The sequence below is a fragment of the Apis florea genome, unplaced genomic scaffold (genome assembly GCF_048593485.1).
Source record: "Apis florea isolate Af1SG1 unplaced genomic scaffold, ASM4859348v1 contig_2274_pilon, whole genome shotgun sequence".
Taxonomy (NCBI): Eukaryota; Metazoa; Arthropoda; class Insecta; order Hymenoptera; family Apidae; genus Apis; species Apis florea.
Window position 1 is genome coordinate 622,154 of NW_028256550.1, and position 24,285 is coordinate 646,438.

Genomic DNA, 24,285 nt, shown 5'->3' on the forward strand with positions numbered 1-24,285 from the left:
TCAAATGGAAAACATGAAAATATTTGAATATTATTCGACGACATAAAGAATATAGAATATGAAAAAGTTATTATTTGAAAAATTAAAAGAAATGTTAATTCGATCGTGTGCAAATATGAAATTTTGCATCAAATAATTTTTTCTGTTTTCTTTTTTTTCTTGGATTAAATTAGAAGATATACAATGAATAATTGAGAAATTCGATTTATGAAGAAAAGAATTTATCGACAAGAATCATTATTAATTGCAAAATATTGTTTCTATTGATATTACTTAGATCAAAATATTGATTTTTTGTTAATTATTTTATAAACATTACATTATTATAAATAATTATAAATATTGAAAAATAAAAATTTTAAATATCTTTCTTTTTTTGTCAAATAAATAATAAATTATACTAAATGTTAAAATGTAAATTCAAAATATTTAAATAAAAATTTCATTTTATGAAAGAAATTATGATTATAAAAATTTAATTATTATAATTTTAAAATATATCGCTAACCAAAATAGTTTGAGAAATAACGCCCCAGATATTTCATATGTTTTTTAATTTGAATATTCAAGAAAAATAAATGTTAGAAAATTTTCATATATTTCTAAATAAATAAATAAATTTATTATTTAAATAAACATTGTAAAATATATATATATCATATATCATCTATAATATGGACTAAATGTAAAATTAGAAAAAATTTACGATTCAAAAAATTATGTAAATTAAAAATAATAAATAAAAATAAAATTATAATGAATAAACTTTTTTAGAAACTAAAATATTATTTTTAAAAAAAAATCAAAATTTTTTTATAAAACATGAAATATCAAAAAATAAACAATCCATATATTACTCTTAAATTTCATTTTTTTAGAAAAGAATCTTCAAAATCTTTTGGAAAAGATCTGATCTTTATGAAAAATATTGTAGTATATATATATATATATATATATATATATATATATATATATATATATATATATATCAAAGAATATAAGAAAAAGTAATGTAAAAACTAATATTGAATTATATTATTTTTTCTAGATTTCAAAAATTAGCTTTGAGAGATTTAGAACGACTTGGAAAATTTTTTTCTTATTATTTAAAATATTTCATATTTTAATAATCGAAATTAATTCTGAAACTTATCTACGTAACTTTTTCGCGTAACCTCCTTTTCGATTTTATTGATTACAAGATTCAAAGTTGCATCGATCGAATCATTTTATAATCAAAAAATACAACTATTTGATACTGTAAAAGGGAAGATTTAGTTTTAACGGAAAGGTAGAACTGAAGGTTAAGAGGAAAAGAACGACGAGAGCCTACTGTCTGAACGAGTCTATTGTGTCGGCAACTTAATACGCATTTCTCTCTTAAGTGTTTCTTCTAAAGAGATCTCTTTTTCTTCTAAATACTTTTCGCGCACGAGAAATAGACGAAAAATCGCATCTATGAAAATCTCGTATAATGCTTTTGTATTGATTTTGTATTATCTCTTAATCTTTTATCTTTTAATATTTTAATAATAGGATAAAGATTACGAGGAGTATTGAAATTTTAGTTAAATCATATATAGAAAACATCAATTAGCATCTTATGTAATATATATTTATATTTTTATTATATTTGTAGATTGTGAAAGCTTTTAAAAAGTGTAAGTTATAAAATGAAATGTAAAAGTTTTAAAATATTAGATATTAATAATTTGATAATTGAAAAAGATTAAATTATCATTAAAGCTAATTCATTATTTTATTAAAAAGTATAGATATATAATTAAAATTTATAATTATAATGAAATATAAAAATTTGTTTAGAAGAATAAAGATTGTTTAGAAAATAATTTCTTGTTTGATATTACAAAAAATTTACATTTTTTTTATTAAAAATTATTTTTTAATACTAAAAGTTATTTAATCAAAAAAATCAAATTATTGTACTATTATTTTCTTTTTAAAAAATTGTATCTTTATGAAATATATCTTTCTTCTGTAATGATGCAAATTACATTTATATCATTATTGAATAGAAAATATATAATGAATAGAAAAAAATTATTATATTTTCTATATAATTTTTAAAAATATATATTTCATCAAATACAAAAAGTCACAACTATTATATCTTTCTTCTATATTTTTTTTCTGGGCTCAATTTAAGTTCCATAACAATCGCTGATTATCTATTTTGTCTATCCGTTTGTCACACAAAATATATATAATTTAATTTTAATTTCAAATTTCGTTCATATTCGATTTTTACCTGAAATTCATCGCTTTTGAGTTTTTCCGCTCGAATAAAATTCGCATTGATAGCATAGACATTAATAAAAGGAATAAAAAGTGCATACACCATCGCGCATTTCGAGTGATATGCAATATACGTTCATCAATCTGTCTGTCTCAGCTTGCAATGTAAGTGGGACGAGAGATTCTATTTGAAAAAACACGCGCTTTTAATGAAATTTATGTGATTGCGATTTTTATGATTGTTGTCGATTTTTTTACATTGTAATTAAATTTATAATGGATATATCTTATAATATTTCGATCTTACTAGAATAGATTAAAATAATTAGATTAAAATTAGATAAAAAAAATATTTAAATTTTTATTAATTAATTAATAAAGTAAAAGTAATACTTTTTCTATTTTATTTCCTTAAATAATGTTTAAATAATGTTTTTATTTTGAATTTCGCGTTTTAATTATTAAATTTTTAAAAAAAATAAAAATAGCATTTAATATTTTTACGAAAATATGAAAAAAAAAGAATTTGATTTAAAAATCTCTATAATTTTTAATATTTCTTTTTAATATAAAAATCTCTACAAAAGTTCTCTAAATAAACATTTAAGTAGTATATGATATATATGATACATACTTTATGTTCGTATCATTAAAAATATACAAAAACAATGATTTTTAAAATGTTACATTTTAGTATAAAAATTCTTTAATCCTTTAGTAATCAATAGATAAGAAATCACGATGCAAATTAGTCATACGATATTTAGTCATCAAACGATCTTTGAACTTAGAATCCCAGACGTAAGTTATGGAATATTTATTCGTAGATATTAATTAAGAAGGCTATAATCCACTTTTATTTATAAGAGTGTAGAGAACAAGATAAACAAATTAGGGTAAATGATAATTAAAGAAGACTGGTCTGATGGTGTTAAAAAATTAATTATTATCGATTATACATATATATATATCTTGAAAAGTTTTACAAAGTATATATGGCGATAGTGCAGGTAAGATCTTGGAGATCAGCACAAAGTATCAGAAGACTAATTACTGTTCTTGCGGTTATAGCGATATAGTTTCGGGTTAATCGGTGAGAAACTTCTTCAGACGTGTTAGTATATTGTATATACAGCCACGATGCTAAGTGAAGAGGAAAAGGGAAAAAATAGGAGAAAAATGAAAAGAGAAAAGTTTAGCTGCAAATCACATCGGTTGCAGGCGACCGAATCTCCCTCTGTTTCCAGCGGTCTGGTTTGGACCGCACCCTTGTGTACTTGAATTTACTACGCCATTCACGTTCGTGTCTACATAAATTGTTATGTCGAACGTGCACGTGCGCTCTATCAACGTATATGTATACACATACGCATGTATCTTTCAGCTGAGCCGTGACTTTCGCGCGGAGAATACTTCTGACGTGCTTTTATTCGGCATTGTCGCGAAAGGAGTTCGTGGAATGATTTGATTAACATTGAAAATTGTAATATTTATGATCGGATTATTTTTCTCTTTTTAAATCTCTTTTATGATGATATTTGAGCAAAAATGAAAGATGCTTTCAATAAAAAATTATGAACTAATTAATATAATTATTTATTTAAATACTTTTATTTATTTTTATTTTTTTCATATTTGTAAAAATTATTATAATCAAAGTGCAAACTAAGGTCAGGATTCCCAGAAAAATTCTTTTGTGCAATGAATGAGAGAAAGTAATATAGACAGTTAACTGGTTATTTGTACTCCCACCTTTATTTCGCTATGAGTCACGACGTTACTACTTCACTTAGTTTACTTCCACTTTTTCCACAGAAAGAATTTTTCTGGCAATACTTGTAATAATGATCGATTTTCTTTTTTTAAAAAAAAACATGATGGTTAATGAAAATATTAATTTATTATTACAGGAAAACTAGATTTAAATAATTCAATAATTATAAATTTAGTAAATAATGTGTTAGTATCATAATCTTTAATATATATGTATATTATTTATATTAAAGATAAAATATAAAATAATCATTATGTATATATATTTTAATTCTTTTTACTGTAGTTTATTATATTTTATTTTAACTTGAGATGAGCATTAAATCCAATATTTAATATAATAATTTATTACATTTAATAAAATTAGTATTTTTTTATTTTTTTTTATATATAATTTTATTTTTCCAGCAAAAATTGACAAAGATCGTTTTTATTATTTCTTTTTTTTTTTCATTTCTTTATGTCATTACAAGATTTTAACTTTGTCAATTTTGACTAGATATATGATGCAAACATAGGATAACATTATAAACTTTGAATATGTTGATTCGGAATATTGTGTTTTCATCCTCTTACCAATAAACTTGCAGAAATCGCATTACCAATAAACTTAGCGGATCACCATGAGAATCCCAAGATTCTGCATCGTGATAAACTCTCAGGGAACAAGTTCTTTCTGTGCAAAATAGCATGCTCTGTAGCAGCTAGTCTCGTTTCCCCGAAACTTAACTCGAACTACTGTGACTTTGCCAAAAATCGATCTCCGCATATATATGTAGGCACGAGTTTCTGTATAGTATAGTCAACGTAGAACTAGGCGCGTGCTCGGGAATAGGGTTGCACAGGATTGCGCAAGCAAAATATCAATTGAGCGAAATAGAACACAAGATTTCAAATGCAAAGAAAAAAATTAACATTTCTTTTAAATCAATGTTTTATAAACTTTCTTGCGTTGTATCTCTCAATGAAGAGATTTTAATATCTCTTCCAACATAATAGTTAAAAAAATATATAATACATTTATGTATTATATATTCATAAAACATTTTTCCAAAGTTGATTCTAAAAGTCAAACAAACACAAAAGTTATAAAAAAATTTATTGAGGTTTACTTATTAAGTTATAAAGAAGTTTGAAAGAAGCAAGGCATAAATAAAATAAGACAATTCTATCTTCATCCTATCGTTGTTTCTGCTCTTAACTTAACATAAATTATTATTATAAATTGCTTACAATTTAATAAATATTAAGTATATTAATATTAAGCTTTGTTAAGATATATATAACTTGGATTTTTGTATACCAATTTTATTTTATTTTACATATGAATCTCTAATAAAAAAAGAACATATGTAAGAAATAAAAAGCTATTTTTAATTTAATCTTCTTTCTAAATAAATTTAAGAATATGATAAATGAAATATCATATTCTCATTATTTCCCATATCTCGCATTTGAAAATATTGTTTTAATTTCTAAATTATTTTGTTGTTATTTTTGTTGTTATTGCGATTTTTATTCTAAATACTTATCATAACAAATATTTTCTTGCGAGATGTTTACTAGTCATATATATATCAATATTCATACTACATCTCCTATATAAATCACTTGATTCATCATAATAACTTTCTGCAGAATTGAAAACCTTAAGATTATTATAAAGCTAGGATTATTTTTGTTCTGTGATAATATTCCAAGAAAGTCACATTTCTATTCTATCGATAAATATTTATTGATTAGAATTTAGATCTAATTAATAGACAAACTCTATTTATTCTAAAATATTTTATTCAATTTAAGAAGATAAATTCTTTTACGCTGTTCTATATTAAAGTAATTTTTTAGAGAATATTGTTCTGTTTTTACATAATTCTGTATATCATAAATATCACTTCTGCTATCTGATTGTTCAATTCTAATTAATTTAAATCAATTCAAAATGAAACGTTTAATGCGAAAATATAGGTCAGCCGGAGGCTAATCGTTTGATCATGATTAATCGTTATTCTCTGAATTTCCGAAAGTCGTATTATAGAGAAAGGAGAGAACTTGCTTTTCTATGATTTAAATGGTTTTCGAAGCTTGATTTGATTTGAAGCTTGTAAATTTGGTGTTCAATCTAGTGTTCACTCTGCGGATATACGGATATATGTTCATCCAACGATTGTATGAATACAATAGTAACTGTTTCACTTGTTTAATTAAATACATGAGCATTTATTCGGGATATTTATAAGGATTTTGATTTTTTTTATATTTCTTGGATTTTTTTCGGAATTTTATTATTAAATAAAATCCATAAAAAATAAATTCAAATGAAAAAAATATTTACTTCATTTATTAAATTTGTTTTGTAATAAAAACTTTGAAAAATTATTATAAGATATGCAATATTTAAATATGGTATCGTAAATTATAATTTGAAAAATAACTAGAAATACTCATAAAATTGAAAAATAATATTGTTTTTGTAAGATTGAAATTAATGTTACACATGATTCACTATTGAAACACAAAAATATCACAAATCATGACGATTTGATTAAATTAGTACTTCAAATAACAATTTTTTATAATCAAACTTAAAAGTCACATTAACTTAGATTTTAATTTCGCTGATTTATATTTTACTTTTTATTCGATATTATATTTATAATATATGAAATGTTGAAATAAATTTATATAATCTCGTAAAATATAATTCAATTTCATGTATTGTTAAAATTTATAATGTGTTCAAAATTCAAAACTTTTCAATTATTTATTTTCTCTAAAATGATACATACAAAACATTGAATATAAAAAGTTATGTAGATCAATATTTTGTAAAAATTTCATCATTATAATTTTAAAAACATTGAAATATCATAGTAAAATCTCAAATAAATAAAAAACGAATGAGATGAAAAGCTAAGTCCTGACAGCGACCTAATTTTTAATTTCCCTCGCTTCTGGCTCACTGCAAGGGCATAAAAGAGGGACCGAGTGGATCGAGGAAGGGATAGGAGAACAGGTTTTCAGGTCGGTAGGGTACGAGAAGGGCCTCGCCACGAATCGTGACTACCTGACGACGTCGAACTGGCTCCTTTTACGGCTGGAAAATGTGAACAGGTGCTCGTAAAAATCTGACGCCTCTGACTTTTCTTGCCTTCCTCTTCTTGTTTGTACATCGTGCAAATTACAGGATCGAGAAATCGCGGTCTCGTGGACCATTAATTATCGAATGTGGAATCGATCGTCGAATTTTTCAACAACCTGCAAACAGGAATATCTTAAGCATTGATTCGATCCATAGAAAATAGTTGATTCATTCGAGCATTTAAACAACTGGAGGGATTTATGAAATATGGTTGAAGTATAAAACAAGGGTTAAATTTGAATCACATGCACGTTTAATAATCATATGTATATTTTAATATAAAAAGATTGTGCTTTATGGAGAAATTCAATTTATAAAGAAATTTCATTAAATGTTTTTATTATTATTATTATTAATTATAATTATTATTAATTATATATATTGAAAATTGGAATATAATGAATATCGAATTTTGTGGGCTTTTTCTAACGATTTTATATTACTCATTTGAATTTTTTTTTCTAATTACAGAAAAATACAATAATAAAATAAATTTTTTAATAAATAAAGAAATAATAGTACAGAAAAAAAATAAATGTATCAATTTTTATATTTTTCTATTTTTAAAACATTTTTTAAATTTTCAATATTTTTTAAAGTAGTAATGAAAAATTATTATCAACGATAATAAATATTTCTAATTGCTTTAATTAATAATTTTATTTAATTCATATTATTTTTTAATAAAATTTTACATTTATGAATTATCTATTCTAAGTAATTAAAAGATTGAATTAAGCCATATCATATCATGAACTTGTTAATTGTTGAAGTTTTTTCGAAATGGTCTACTTTTGAGAAATAAACCGAATTCAAAAGTGATTCTGTAATTTAAAAATATTTGAAACTAAAGTTTCTTGAGAATTTCGAAAATTTAACTTTCGCAATTTCATTCCAATTTTTCTTATATTTTCTTCAATTTTTTATTACTTTTAATAAGTTTGCATATTTTGTTTTCCAATATTACGATCTGTGAAAAGTTGCATGAAATAACATAGATATGTATAAAATATGTATAAAAATATGTATAAAAATTATCATTAAAATTGTAATATTAACTTGGAAATTACATTTTTCAGTTGACTTGATATTATTTTGATAATTAAAAAAAAACTATTCAATAATTAAAAAGTTTAAACTTTAAAAATTTATCGAATAAGAAAAAAGAGATATATTTAATAAAATAATAATAATTAGATTACAGATTTTTATGCAAATATATATTTTTTTCATATTTTATATAAATAATATAAATATACATATTTTAAATATTTCGTATCACAAACAGATAATTATTTTTTTGAATAAAGAAGCTCACAATTAATTGAAAAAAAATTAATAAAAATTTCTTATATATATCATAATTTTATGTATATAATGATATTACGTATATTATGATATAAATCAATTATGATCTTCTTTATTCCAAAAAATTTAATTATTATCTGTTTGTTATATGAAATCTTATAAAAATTATTATATATATAAATTATATAATATTTGCAAATTATATTTTACAAATATAATATAATTTGATATATACATATGATATATGTATTTTATGATATGATATATATGGCTAATATATTTTCTTTATATTTTCTATACATTAGATGAATATTTTCCATATTTTAAGTAAAAAAAATTGCAGTCTATTAACATAAATATTTTTGGGATATTTGAAAATTTAGAACATTGAACAAATTTACAATTATTTCGATTAAAAAAGAAACTAACATTTTATTCTTCAGTGTGGTATAATCATTATCGTAAATCACAAAATCGTTGTTTACGTATTCTTAATCATCATTTTCCACTAATCATTATAATTTACCGACACGATCGGTAGCGACATTAATCGCTGTGTATTGACTTACATCTCGGCAAACATGTACTGATCGATTGACAGTTTATTGACGGTTATTATCGCGTGAATTTAACGATCCGAGCAAAAGTGTATTTTCATGAAACAGGGTTATTGTGCTTACATATAAAACTTTCTCAAACATCCTTCATTTTCTTCAGCTGAAAGTTTGGTTGAATTTCAGATCATCGCACTGTGCTTATTATCCTGTCTTGCAAATATCACGATTTGTCTTGCAATTTTGAATATTAATTTTGTCCATAATATCAGACGAAACGAACAAGGTGTTTCAAAGAAAGTGTTCGTCTTTTTTGTCATTTTTGAAGATACAAATGGTGTATGGATATACATACACGATTTTTGAAAATTAAATTAAATTTGATACAAAATTTTTATTACGAGAAAATGAAAAATTGAATTGTATTTCTTGTGATTTTTTATTCGTTCTAATTTGTTCTTAATTTTTTTTTTATTTTTAACATTTTAAACATTCTGAGGAAATAAAATTTACAAATCATATAGAAATCAAACTAATAAGACTAATTATTTCCTTGAGCATTACGTTTTGATGCTAAAATAAGATAAAAAGTAAAATTCATTAGTTTGATTTTTAAATATTTGACTTATATTTGATCTTTGGAGAATTGAAAAAGCTTCATATAATATTGCTTTAATTATCTTTTTCCATTTACTAAAATTAATTTCAAATACTGATTCAAATATTGAAAATTTTTAAAATTTGATTTCATAATCACAATTAATATGCCTTTCTTATAAATTCTTTATAATCTAAATTAAAAAAATTTTCCATTTCATTCTATCTTTAAAGTCTAAAAAGTCATTATTTATTTATTGATATACATATACATATATCGATAATTAATTTGCATTGGGCATGTTGGACATATACATATATATAGTTCAGAAACAAATCTATTAATTTTATATCATTTGCCAATCCGCTAAAGATTAACTTGTCCTTTTAAAAAAATTAGAAAATTGTTTAAGATAAAAACTTGCTCCTTTTTACAAATTTTATAATTTATTACGTAATAATAATATTTTCTAATAATTACAAAACTGGCTACAGCTTATTATTGTCTTGTCATTTATAAAGCAAAAGGAATCATTTCAATGTATCTATCATATTTATCAATACGCAACTGCAAATTATTTATCGTTTTTCTTCACAATAATAATCTTCACACTTCAAATAATAAAAATTCTTGATGAAAAAATTTTCTACAAAATACACATTCTAGATTCTCCTATAATTTCTCATTAATGTACAATTATTAACCATATTTTTTAAAATTCAGATGTTGTTTCCGTGACTCTATATTTTACGCGTAAGAAAAAATTACATAGTTCTAGAAATCTCTGTGTAACAAGAAGTCGATGTACATGTGTATCTAAGAGGCTACATTATGCTTGCCGACCTGTTGCTACCCCTCCTCCGTTTCCACCGCTTCTCCAACTCTCCGTAACCATCCCTTCGACTCACCCCCCGCTAGGAAACTGCGAAACTCTTACTTCGTTTAGCTCATTGAAAGCGCTCTATATTCCGTGTCGACTTCTAGCTATCGCTTCTTTTTTCTTATTTTTTGGGGAAGATACATTGATCCTTACGCATCATAATGTTTCGCCATCAGCAACGTTTTACATGTTTCTTTTGACTCTTTTTACCTAGTTTTCTGCTTTATCTTTTGTTTCCATAGAAATAATAGAAATAAAAAGAAATTGAATTTTTAATTTGGCTAATTTTTAATTAAACTATTCTTTCTTTTTTATTTAATTTTATGCATTTCTTTTTTCTATATTTTTATTTACTTTCGATTCTATAAATTGTTCGAAATGTGAATTATATAAAAGATAAAAATGTATATTTTATTTAAATATTTTTTTAATCAAAAATAATCCTTTTTATTTCTTATAATAAGAAAATATTTTGCTTTTTATTTATTTGATTTCTTTTTAGAAATTTTCAAAATTGTTTTCTATAATATTTGCATTAATTGACATTAACAAATTATTGTTTGTATTAAGTAATATTGTATTAAATAATATTAATTAATTTGAATTAAAATTAATATCATGAATTCAAGTTATTACTAACTTTTTCAAATTCTTTTTCAATATCTTTCCTAAATTTCTTTTAAAAAATTTTAAATTTCTAAATTCTATTAAAACAATTTTTTTGCTGCAATAATTAACTTCTTTCCTTCAATTTTATTTCAATTTGTTATATCAATTTACTCTTTTATTCCTCTATTATTCTCTTTTTTTCCTTTCCGAGAAAAGATATTTTTTTTTGCACATTATTTCCGCATTTTTTTAGCCGTCTATTTTTCTTCTATTTCTGTTTTGTTCGAACGAACGTGATTGTCAAATTTCTTTTCGAATTTGCTTTTTTCTCAATACATATCACAATTCATAGTATATAGAGATTAACGATGAAACATTGATTCTGACGATTGCATTATATTCTTTAATTTATCGATTAGGAAAATACTGAAGGAAGCAAAACTTTGATTTAAATTTGCATTAGATGAAGCGAGACAGAGATAGAATGAGACAATCTTATTTTATTTATATCATTATCACATTGTTTTTCCGTTTCTCGTTCATCTAACTTAAATTATTTATAATTTAATAATAATAAAAATTTAATAATAAATAAAATTATAATATAATTTAATAAATAAAACTTACTTGTTTTTATATTTTTGATCGATTGACTTTTTTTTCTAGAATTAATTCTTTTAGAGGATTCATTCGCGCACGAATATATTAACATCTTATATATAATATTTTTGTATATTTTTATTATATATATAATTTTTATTTAATTAATTATTTATTATGTATAAAATAGTATTTCCGAAAATAAATGCAAGCAAAAATCTTAAAAGATACAAAATAAAAAAAAATTTGATGAAACAAATTTAAATCGAATGACATAAGATGATTTCGAGTTCATCTCTACTTATTAAAATATTTTAATAAATTTTTTAATAAACATTTTAACAAATAAAAGCATGCATATAGAAAAAATTTACAATTCCTTAAAATAAAATTGATTTTGAAAACATCGAAACACTTCTGTATCCGATCTGAATCGATTTGATTTAAATTTATCTAATGAAAATTTTATATACTCTATATATATAGTTTAAAAACTATGTGATAAAAATCATATACAATTTATGTGTAAAGAGAATAAGAATATAAAATAATAAAAATGAAATGGAATAAGTTGACGATATTTTAATATAAATTTTTTTTTTTTAATTTAATTTTTCAGCCTCGGGAGGGGGAGGTTCGATGTTGGTCCCTCCCGTGGCCCAAAGTGGGACTGGGGATCGTCCCGTGGGCGACACGGGTGCCCGGGCCCAACAAACGTCAGGCCCTGCCGCAGCAGCAACCCTATGGCCCTTAGCACCCGCACAGTCCAATCAGGTTCCAAATCAACAGTCTCAGGGTATTCCACCTTTGGCTGCTACTCCCGCGCCAGCTCACAATCAAGGTACATTATTTTCCTATAATTAATGTAATTAGTGAATCATTAGTAAACAGTTTTTTTTTCAAAACTGAAGTAATTAAAAAATTTATTTAGCTAATAGAGTAATAATTTGATTAAATTTTATGGATAAATTTATTAATAAAAAAAAAAATATTGATATTTGTGATAATAGTATCAGGTTAAAAATTTGTGATTTTAATTCAGATTTAAGAATGAATATTTTTATGACGAAACTATTATTTATTTTTAGATTCGAAACAAATTAATTTTTTTTTCAATTAATAAAAAAAAATTATTTTATTTTCAATTATATATATAATTCCATATGCATATAATTGTATATGAATTGTATATGATGTTATATAACATCAACACAATTATTTTTATGAAAATTGAATATTTATATTTTCAATTGATCTGTCCAAAATTTATTTTTTTTAAAGAAATTACTAAAAATAGGAAATAAAATAATTTGTAACGAAAATAATAAATTAATAAAATATGTAATATTCTTACTTATGCATGTATACGTTTTAATAACAAAGAACTTTATTTATGAGATACTTCTTCGTAGAAAATTAATTTTATAATAATTTTATAATAATAATTTAATTAATTTTATAATTTAATAAAATAGCTAATTTAACTTTAAATCTAACTTTTATTATTATATTATATGTAATAGGAATATCAATATTTTAACAAATGATTCGATGTATTTGACAAACAAGTCATTTTTAATTAAAAAAAAATATTTATTTTTAAATATATATTTACAAATATTCATTTTATTATCGAGAGAAATATTTTCAATAACCAATAATCTAATATTATCTAAAACATCATATCAAAATATTAGATATTTAAAAATTACACATCTTAAACTAAAATTTATAACATATAAATGAGTCCAAATATTGTTATTTGTTATTGCATTTTTGTACATTCCTATATTACATTTTTATGTAACATTATAAAATAATACATAGAGATTTTTCTAAATAATTAAAATTTTCGAAATGTAAAATTATCATTATTTTGAAAAATATATATTTGCTAAATTCGAAGAGCCTGAAATATTAGTGTAATAAATTTCGAGTATTAGCTTTTCACGAAAATCACGAAAAGCTTACTACAGTACAAATTATAATACCAAAGACAAATAATATTAATATACAATGATCAAATTGACGCATTACAAAATTTTTTAATCAATAAAATTTATTACACTTTTATATTTGCGTACATATAACTATGTATTATTAGATATATAATTCATGATTTCATGAATGAATGACCTCATAAAAAAAAATCAATTTTAACATTAACAGCATTTAATTTTTATTTAATTTCCATTTATAATATTATAATATTCATATCATTTTTGGATTGAAATAAGTAAAAATTATATTATTAATATTTTATTATTATTATTAAAAATTATTAAAAATTATTATTAAAAATTAATAATAATTTATATTAACTTTTTTTCTATATTATTTCATAAATATTTTGATCTTTAATTATTTGTTTTATTTGATAAAATACTTAAGAAAGGTAGAATATACATAATAAGAGTACATAAAAATAAATGTTCTTATTTATTTTGTTTAAATAAATAAATAAATAAATCTATTTTCATGTTACATTATTTATATTAAAATGTTATATTATTTTATAATTACATTATCGATTTCAACTATATTGTAGTACGTCGCCATGAGCCGAAATAGCTCAGTTGGGAGAGCGTTAGACTGAAGATCTAAAGGTCCCCGGTTCAATCCCGGGTTTCGGCAAAAATATTTTTTTTTATTTTAATATTATTATTAAATATTTCATATTAATTTAATTTCATAAGCAAATAACTCGAAAATCAAATTTATAAGATAATATTTTATAAGAATTGAAATAATTTATTTAAGAAAATATTATAATTTGTTAATATATTTAAATATTTTTTATATTTCAAGTTTTACTTTCAAAGAAATGTTTTTTAATTTTATGTATAAACGTTGATAAGTTGGATATAAGAAATATTTTTCAAGAGCCGAAATAGCTCAGTTGGGAGAGCGTTAGACTGAAGATCTAAATGTCCCCGGTTCAATCCCGGGTTTCGGCAAAAATAAATTTTTTTAAAATATTTTATTTTTTTTTTAATATAAACATTCATAAAAATATATTAATATTCATAAAAACATTTTATGAATTTTCCGATTTAATAATTGCATATATATTAATTTTTTTTTCATTAAATTTTAATTTAAATAATATTTCTTTTAATCTTGAATACAATTCATTTCTTTAAGCTAACTTGTTATCAAAATTTGCTAGTATTGCAATAATAATAAAAATCAATATGATATAATTAATTAAAAATTCTTAAATTCTTTTATTAAAAATAAAAAATTTTTATAGAAGATAAGTTTATTAAACTTATTTTGTATATTGATAAAAATATATATTAATTGTTATAGTTTATGTTTTATTTAATCTTAAATTATTTACTTCATTGAATATTTGAAAATTATATACAAAATTGAAAATCTGATTTTATGTTAATTACTAAAACAAAATATCATATGCAATATCCAAATTATTATGTAGAATTATGAAAAATTTTATTATTTATAGTATTGATATTATTTCTTATTATTTTATATTACTATATAATATATAACTATTTATAATTTTATTTATATCGTGTCTTTTCATTTATTATATTTATATCTATTATAAATATATGAATGCTAAAATAATTAATTAAACTATATATCTATATATGTATGATATTAAAAACATAAACATAATAAAACATTAATGAATTATTAATCTTCCAATCAATTTTTATTTCATAACTCAAAAAGTAGAAAGTAAAATTCAACAAATATTTCTAGATTTTATTTATTCCATTTATTCGCTAAATTTTTTCATTTTCTCAATTAAAGTTTCTTTGATTAATCAAATAATAATTATCAGAGAGTTAGGAAAAAACTCGATATTTCCATTTTAAAAACAATGTGTATTATCAATGATATTTAAATAGTTAAAAGTAATTCTCTTAGTCCATCCAATCGAGATGCACGGTTGCCGTGCCAACGATCATGAGATCCACGGGTGTAAAGAGTAAATTCTCCGTCTAAATGGTGTTACAGGTGTGAGTCGTTACGGGCTGTATTCGTTATTCCCTGGGGGTGGCGGGGGCAGTTACGTCGCAGCCACTCCCGCCACCCCTGGACCACCCACACCTGCACGAGCTTATCACGCGACAACACACAAGGGTAAGTTTACAACGATCTCTACTTATTTTATCCCCTCTGTTTAATCGCTCTCTTTCTCTCTTTCTCTTTATCATTTTCTCTTATTTTTATTGCGAGTCAAGTGCCTCAATTGATCTTCTTACGACTTGTTGAGTTTTATTTTTAGTATACTAGTTTCGATAATTATATATCGATTTGACAAGACAAAAATTGATTCGAATATTTAAAAAATTATATAATATTGAAGCATTTTTGTTTAAATTTAATTAATAAAAAAGTTACAATGATAGGAAAGAATTCTTGTGACTTTATGATATATGATATATTTGTTTTAAATATATTATTATAATTTATATCTTATATTATATAATTTGGTATATCATTATAATTTGTTTGATGTAATAGAATAGAATCATTAATTTTTGTCTTTTAAATAAATTTTCTTAATATATTTTTGTATAATTATTATTATTATTATATTAATTTTATATTGTAACAGTAATTGTTTTAAAAAAATATGCATAGTAGAATCATTGTTAATCGAAAAAAATATTAAAAAATAAATTAGATTGTTTTGTTACTTTATTATTATTTTATTGAGTTATAATTATACTATAATTTATTTAATGATTTACAAGTTTCATTTTTCTTGAGAGTTGAATTGAATTAATCATTTCTCAATCTTTTACTTTTTTATCTATATAGATTTTACGCAAATACTTATTTTTTTCTTTTTATATTAAATGCCATTTTATTAAATAATAAATATTTAATGATTTGATTTTTGAACATTTCAAAAATCTACTATTTTTTTTTTTCAATATTTATCAATTTATTAATATTACATTCTTTTATACAATTCTAATTTAACAATATTAATATTTATATTAGTTTCAAAAAACTTTGAATATAATATGATAAATAATATTAATATCATTATGTTTTCTTTATTTAAATTATATGCATGCATAATATTATATTATATTATATTCTAATTAAAATATATTAAAATTAATATATTATATATAAAATAACGGATAAATATTCCATTTTTCAATCAAATATAATTTCGTTATAATTTTAAATAAATAACAATTTTCTCTTAAAAATTAAAACAAATTAAATCAAAGTATTGGAACAAATAAAGGAAAAATGCTATTGAACGATTAAAGAATAATAAAATTGGAAACATACAAATATAAAATTTATTAAGTTTATAATTAAGTTAATAAAGTTTCCATAATAATTTATTACATCATTTATTATTTTATACAATCATAATATTTATATTTTTATATTCCATATGATTTTGTATAAGTATGCTTTTATCTTAATACGTCTCTTTCCAAAAACTTTATTACCGACGATCCTTAGAATACTTGTACTGTTGTACATTGTACTTTTCGTACAATAAAGTATACCTAGGAATACTCGTAGCTACGTAAACTTGTCGTGAAAATTCGGATATTTACGGATTCCATCGGCTTAGATCGTCGACATTTTGTTCATTGTTCGTGACCAGTCGGATTCGCACCTCTGTTGTGATTGGATGTGTGTTGTCCACGCTCTTGTGTTATTATGTATATGGTGTTTGTGCTCTTGGTCAACTATACTTCCGGCTGTTGCGCTCTTCGAACCGTTTCGTGACTTGCGTATGTACGTAACATTGTAAAAACTTACAATGTTATTTTTATTTATTATTTTTTTAAACTATTTTCACGTTTCTTCTACTACATTTCTTTTCTTTAATTGTATTATTGCAATATATGGAAAATATACTTTATATAATAATAAACTTATATATTTTAATAAACTATTTATCATAATAAACTGTTTATCATAAAAGAATATTATTTCATATTTTAATTTGTATATAATATTTGTATATAATATTATTGTATATAATATTTAATAATGTATATAATATTTTGGATTAATATTGGTTAAATATATATATATATCTATTTTCATTAATATAATAATAATAGATATTTATTATCAGAATAATAAATAATTAACATTAATATAATAATAATATATATTAAATTATTAGAATCGAATCTTTTAAGTTTTTATCTAAATTTGGAATAATTTTAATTAATGATTAATTAATTGTAATATCTTTAAAAATATTCAATTTAGAAATCACTTAAATTATTTCATCAATTAATGAAATATTAATATTTAATAATTTAAATTTAATTCAAATTTAATTTTTAATATTATTAAAGTGAAACATAAAATTTATTTTTCATTTGTTTCGAATAGAGTAAAAATACAATTTCTTGATCTTATTTGAATATGAATATCGTATTAGTCCATTGATTAAAAGATCAACATACATCTATTCACATTTGAATGTTATTACATCTCTAAATTATTATCTTCTACATCACAAAATTGTTTAAATATCTTAATATTTATATTATATATGAAAATATAAATAAATAATTACATCTATAATATATTTAATCTATAAAAAAATTTGTACATTAAAAAATTTTATAAAACTTATATTTTTCTAAAAAATAAAATTTTTTTTTTAAATTTTCAAATAATAAAATATTATAAAAATATAACATTTTTTGTTTAAATTTTTTTAGAAATAAATATTCATTCATCAATTTATTTTCATAATCTATACAATATTTAAATATAATCTTTTTGCATATAATATAATAAAAGAGATAGAACCATATATATATATATATATATATATATTTGTTTGTAATTATTTTTGATAATTTAACGATCAATAAGTTATAAACACTTCAAAAGCAGGTACTAATAAATTAATTGCTACATAAATACATATAATTTCTGGCGTCATCATCTGATTGTTTGCGAACAATATACTCTTTTGCAGACAATGATATATCCATATCTAATAATCTTTACTTTAATCGTCTTCAATCTTTGAATCATTCCATGTTGATGAATTTATAAGATATATCTGTTTTCAATGTATAGAAAAAGAAATAAAGAATTATTAAACAATTAATAACAGAGATATAGATTTTTAATCAAAGTCTTATTGGTATGGAAATAATTTCTTCAAAGAATTAAATCTAGACAATTTAAGAATTTTGTAACAATGTCTAAAAATAATTTTGAAATTATATTACAAAAATAGAAAAAGAAGATGTTAATTTTCGCACAACAATTCCTATTTCTGTAAGATTACTTGTAACGTTAGGATATTTACAAAAAATAGTTTAATATTTTATTACAAAAATTATATTACAAAAATAGAAAAAGAAGATGTTAATTTTCGCACAACAATTCCTATTTCTGTAAGATTACTTGTAACGTTAAGATATTTACAAAAAAATAGTTTAATATTTTATTTGCATATATGCTTATTTTGCATTTTTTTCATCATTTTTCTATAGATATTACCTCTTGTTTTTAATAAAAGATAAAACTTGTTCATGGACTGTCTTGAGTTTCTGTTTTATATTCATTATCCGCGGATAATGTATGCGAATTGTTTCCATATGTCTACGGATAATCTTCGGATTTATCTCCCGTAAAAATTTAGACGAGGCTATATAATTTTAATTCGATGATCACAGAATATATATATCAATTATTATTTCGTCGTATAATTCAAAAATCATACAATTCCAATAAAGTTTCTGATCATTTGATCAGAAATTCTACGAAACTACGCTATATTTGCGATAAAATACATATTGAATTTTGCATATAGGTTTTTATCTCTGAGATGCGTTTGTTTTCTCATTACTTCCTGCTTTAAACAGTTTTTTAAACTTTAAAAACTTTTATTCATTTGCTCTTGCATTGTTCTCATGTCAAAACGCCGTCATTTATATTAGACGTTTTCATCGATTTTTTCATATGCGGTGATTTCCGTGTCATATGAATTTTACACTTTTATTTTGTATTTATTTTTATATTTTATATTTTATTTTATCATGTATTAATTATTGATGATTATTTTTGAAAACAATGAAACTGATGAAAATGATTTAAGAAAATTAATCTTGTACATTATATTATTATATTATTATATAATATTTAAAATAAAAAATTGAAAATATTTTCTGTTATCTAATCTTATATTTTAAAAAACTTAACGATAAGAGAATCATTAATTTCGTCTATTGTAATTTGTAAATTTTGTAATATTTTGAAAAGATTTTGAAAAAAAAAGACAACAGTGTTCTAATTAAATTTTTAATTAACTCTTATCTTAGCATAAAAAGTAAATAATTGAATTATATTTCCTTTTCACTAAAATGCTTATTTCACTAAAAATTTAACTCACGTTTAAAAATTTTATCCTATAACATACTACAAATATATTTATTTAAAATTTTTATTTTTTTCTTGAAAAACTAGCGAATTTTTTTGTATTTGTATTTTACTAAATTAATTTTATTAATTTATTACTTCTAAATGAACATGCTAATTTTAAAAATTATATCAATTTTTGAAATTAAGTAATATATGAATTTCAAGATAAAAAAAATCGGTTGCTATTAATATCTGCAATTTTTTAAAAATTATTCTTTATAATATATTACGAAAAAAAAATTGAATAGTTTCTTAAAAAAATTACATTTTTATTAATTATTATTGTTAAAATTTAATGTTATTATTTATTATTATTTATAATAATAATTATTTAATTTTTTAATTTGATGCTATTATCAAATGATGTTAATTTTATAAAAAAAAGAAAGAAACAAATAATTTAAATATAATACCTGAATTATAAAGTATTATTATCAACCAATTAATGTTAATTAAATTAAACGTAATAAAATTATAAGATATATATAAGATATTTGTTGTCTTAATAAATTTTATAATTTATATATATTATTCTGCAAAATAAAATTACAATAATATTACATTTATCGTGTGAATTAAGTTTCATACTAATAATGAACCATTTTCAAGCAATATAGATTTTTATATTAATAACAGAGAATTATGATATTATAAATAATCGATATATTTGAATCATTGTATCCAAAATTTTCTAGTTATCAAAAAAAATGATATTCGATCGTTTAGAATCTTAATAAGTTATATTTCGGAAAGAATTGATATCAATACAATTCGATTTGTAATTTTACATCTATTATTATTTTAAAGTTGTTATTTTTATTTTTGATTTTCTTACATTTGATCAATACAATATTTATAATCTCGAGATTCTGTTTTTCTTGATTCTGTTCTTTTTGATTTCTATTAATTAATCTTTTCATTATCATCATTCATCAAAAAAATGTCACAACTATAATTCAAAATCTGTCATCTAATGATAGATATGTATTTTTGTCAATTGAGAAGAAAATTTAAAATAATCAAAAATAATATATTGCGATGCCAGACAAAAATAATTTATCATTATCAGTAATATATAAAAATATTTCTAATATAATGTAAGTAAATAAAATATTACGTATTTAAACTAAAAAAAATTTAAAATACAATATCACATATGTGACATTAAATTATAGAAAAAAATTAGTACTATATATATAATATATATAATATGTAATAACGAAAAAATTAAATATTCAAGGAATCAATACTATTCGATTCATTTCGACATTTTTGTATTATTATTTTTATATTTATACAGCTTGATATCATGATATCATAATATTGATAGCAAAATTTTGATTTTTAATTTGATACATCATGAATCTTCAAATAAGTATTTAAATACAGAATAACTTGAAAATTAAGAAAGATTGGTATCATCAATCTTCCAATCTATCACTCTTTAGTACTAATGAACGCTTATTTTTACTTCCCCCATTTATACAACATATTATATTAATTTTTTAAAAAATAAGCGTTAATATTTAATGGAGAAAATGAAAAATAAAATTGTTCGATACTAGACGATTCTCTTTTAATATACAATATCAGGATCGATTAAGAAGTGAAAAAATCGATATTATTAAGCAAATGCGGGCGTCTCTATCGCAACGCGAAACGAAGAGATCGATCGTTTCCGGGGAAATAAATTTGAGTGGCGGGAAGGCCAGCTGTTCCAATGGCGCTGCGCCGGTAGCCTCGATAAGTCGATGCTTATAGAAGCCTGGGGAGACGCGAGACACTTGAAACACGTGCGTGGTAATAATTTGTCCGGCGAGAGATGTGATCTAAATGAAATAATATTCACGGGACATTAATGATTGTCGGACCGCGCATCACCTGCTGCAGCTGCTTACAAATAATGGGAAATTTCGAGGGGAAATTAAGGTTAACCGAGGGAAACGCGGTTTCAATTGTGCAAATTGTACAAATTCGCGAGGTCATTGCCTTCACTTTTTGCTCACTTTTGAATTTTTCTACGGGAAGATATTTCTTATTAACTGTGTCTTTGATTGTGTCCCATTCGTGTATGTGATTGAGATACAAATTCGTTTCCTTTATTTTGGAATTTTCTGTAATTTTAGAATAAATAATGTGAATAAATAAATTTATCTTATTAAATGAAAAATTTGATATTTATTTAAAATTTATATATAACAATTACAGATATATAAAAAATATATAATAGTTAAAGAATCGAGAATATATATATAATAATTATATGTAATTTTGATTAAATGTTTTTTAATTCATAGATATTTAAATACATATGAAATCCTATAGTTAAAAAATGAATTTTAATATATTCAAATTGAATATAAAAATATTTCTGTTTGTTATAATCTTTGCATCTATCTTTTTATGCAAGATATATATATCTTGCATAAAAATTCTTGATAAAATTTTTTAAATATTTATCATATTAATCATAAAAATTATATTAATTATAGTGTAATTAAACAAATTCGAAACATTTGAATCATTATATGCAAAATTTTAATTATTATGATTAAATAATATTAATGTAGTGTTTTAATGAAATTTCTTTGTTAATTGTAATGCTGATTTATTGATAATTGTAAAGTATTTTTATATAATATTATAATATTATCATATTAATGATCATGTTAAAATATACAAAATTAATTCCAATAATTAGTATTGTTTGATACCATTACCAAATTCATTAATCTATATTATTATATTAATGTTAATTTTCAAAATTATTGTAGTATCAAAAACATTGCGATTTTTTATTTTTATCTATAATTTATCTTATTATTAATTTCATTATTACTTTTAATTATTAAATATAAAAATTATAAATATTATTATTATATATATAATATTATTTATATAATAAAAATTAATAAAAATTTATTTAATCAAAATATAAATAATAATATAAATTAATTGTATAATATTAATATATTATTTGTCTCATTATTTAAGAAAAAAAATATTATTTATATATCGATGTTTATAAAGTTATATTATAATTCCTAAAACAAATAATTTCGAGTTTTATATAAAATGATAATTATAAGTATTTTTCTAGAGATCCAATTACTTTATTTAATTTAATGTAAAAAAATTCATTTATACACATAATATTTACATAAATTGGCATAACAAAAATAAATTAAAAAAATATTTCTAAACACAAAAAAAAAAGTAAAACAGTATACATATATGAAATAAATTATTCAAGTATAAAATATATGTTAAAAAAATCAATTTCAGAAATAGTTTTTTTTTATGGATGATAATAGAATTAATTAAATTTTTATAAATTTTTATAAATTAGATTAGATGTTTTAAATAAAAGTCTCTTATGTTTCATTTGCATCTATATTGCTTCTTATTTTTATTTTTTATTTTGAAATTTTTATTTTATTTTGAAGAAATTGTAAAACGTTCTATTTTTGCGATGAGATACATAATAGATACATAGCAAGATACTACTTAATTTGTGAAAGAGTAGAGATATATCTGGATTGTTGAACACACACACAGTAAACATATAAAATCATCTAACGAATACAAGAAAATAATTTTTTTATAGTTTTTTTAAGGATGAAAAAAAATTGAAAAAAGAATATTAAAAAATAATTTAAACATTTATTTAAATTTTTTATATTTTAATATTTTTTTTATGTGATTCAATATATTTTAAATTTAGATATCTTATTTTTACACTGACCATCTGACGTTTATTTTTCATTAATTTTTTTTATAAAAAACGAAATTGAAATATATTGAATTGAAAAGATAAATTTTGATAAAATAAGTTTTTTATCAGAAGAAAATAACATTTCACAGTAAATATTTAAAATAATTTCAAATATTTTTTATTATGAATTATAATATCTGTATATGTGTATCTATTTTTAATATTTTGAATATTTACAAAAATGTATATGTATACAATGAATTAATTAAATTTAATTATTCAAATAATCGATTATCGAAAAAATTAATATATAAATTAGGATATCTAACTTTTTTGTATTCTAGAATATATATTTTGGAACGATTATATATTAAAAAAGAAAATTATTAAAGATAAAAATCTCTGAATTAAAAATAAATTTATTTAAATAAACAC

At 21.2% G+C, this 24,285-nt stretch overlaps 1 protein-coding gene and 2 non-coding genes across 3 annotated transcripts in view; all 3 read left to right on the forward strand.

Moving 5' to 3' along the window:
• Nucleotides 1-24,285, forward strand: part of wge (BAH domain and coiled-coil containing protein winged eye) — a 311,213-nt gene that overhangs the window by 193,372 nt on the left and 93,556 nt on the right. Inside the window, exons 2-3 of the mRNA XM_086903106.1 lie at nucleotides 12,340-12,561; nucleotides 15,711-15,836. Coding sequence (XP_086759232.1) covers nucleotides 12,360-12,561; nucleotides 15,711-15,836 — 328 coding nt within the window. The 5' untranslated portion in view covers nucleotides 12,340-12,359. The remainder of the gene's footprint in view (nucleotides 1-12,339; nucleotides 12,562-15,710; nucleotides 15,837-24,285) is intronic.
• On the forward strand, nucleotides 14,282-14,354 carry TRNAF-GAA (transfer RNA phenylalanine (anticodon GAA)). The gene has a single exon. It is a non-coding gene; the product is annotated as a tRNA-Phe (tRNA).
• Nucleotides 14,605-14,677, forward strand: TRNAF-GAA (transfer RNA phenylalanine (anticodon GAA)). The gene has a single exon. It is a non-coding gene; the product is annotated as a tRNA-Phe (tRNA).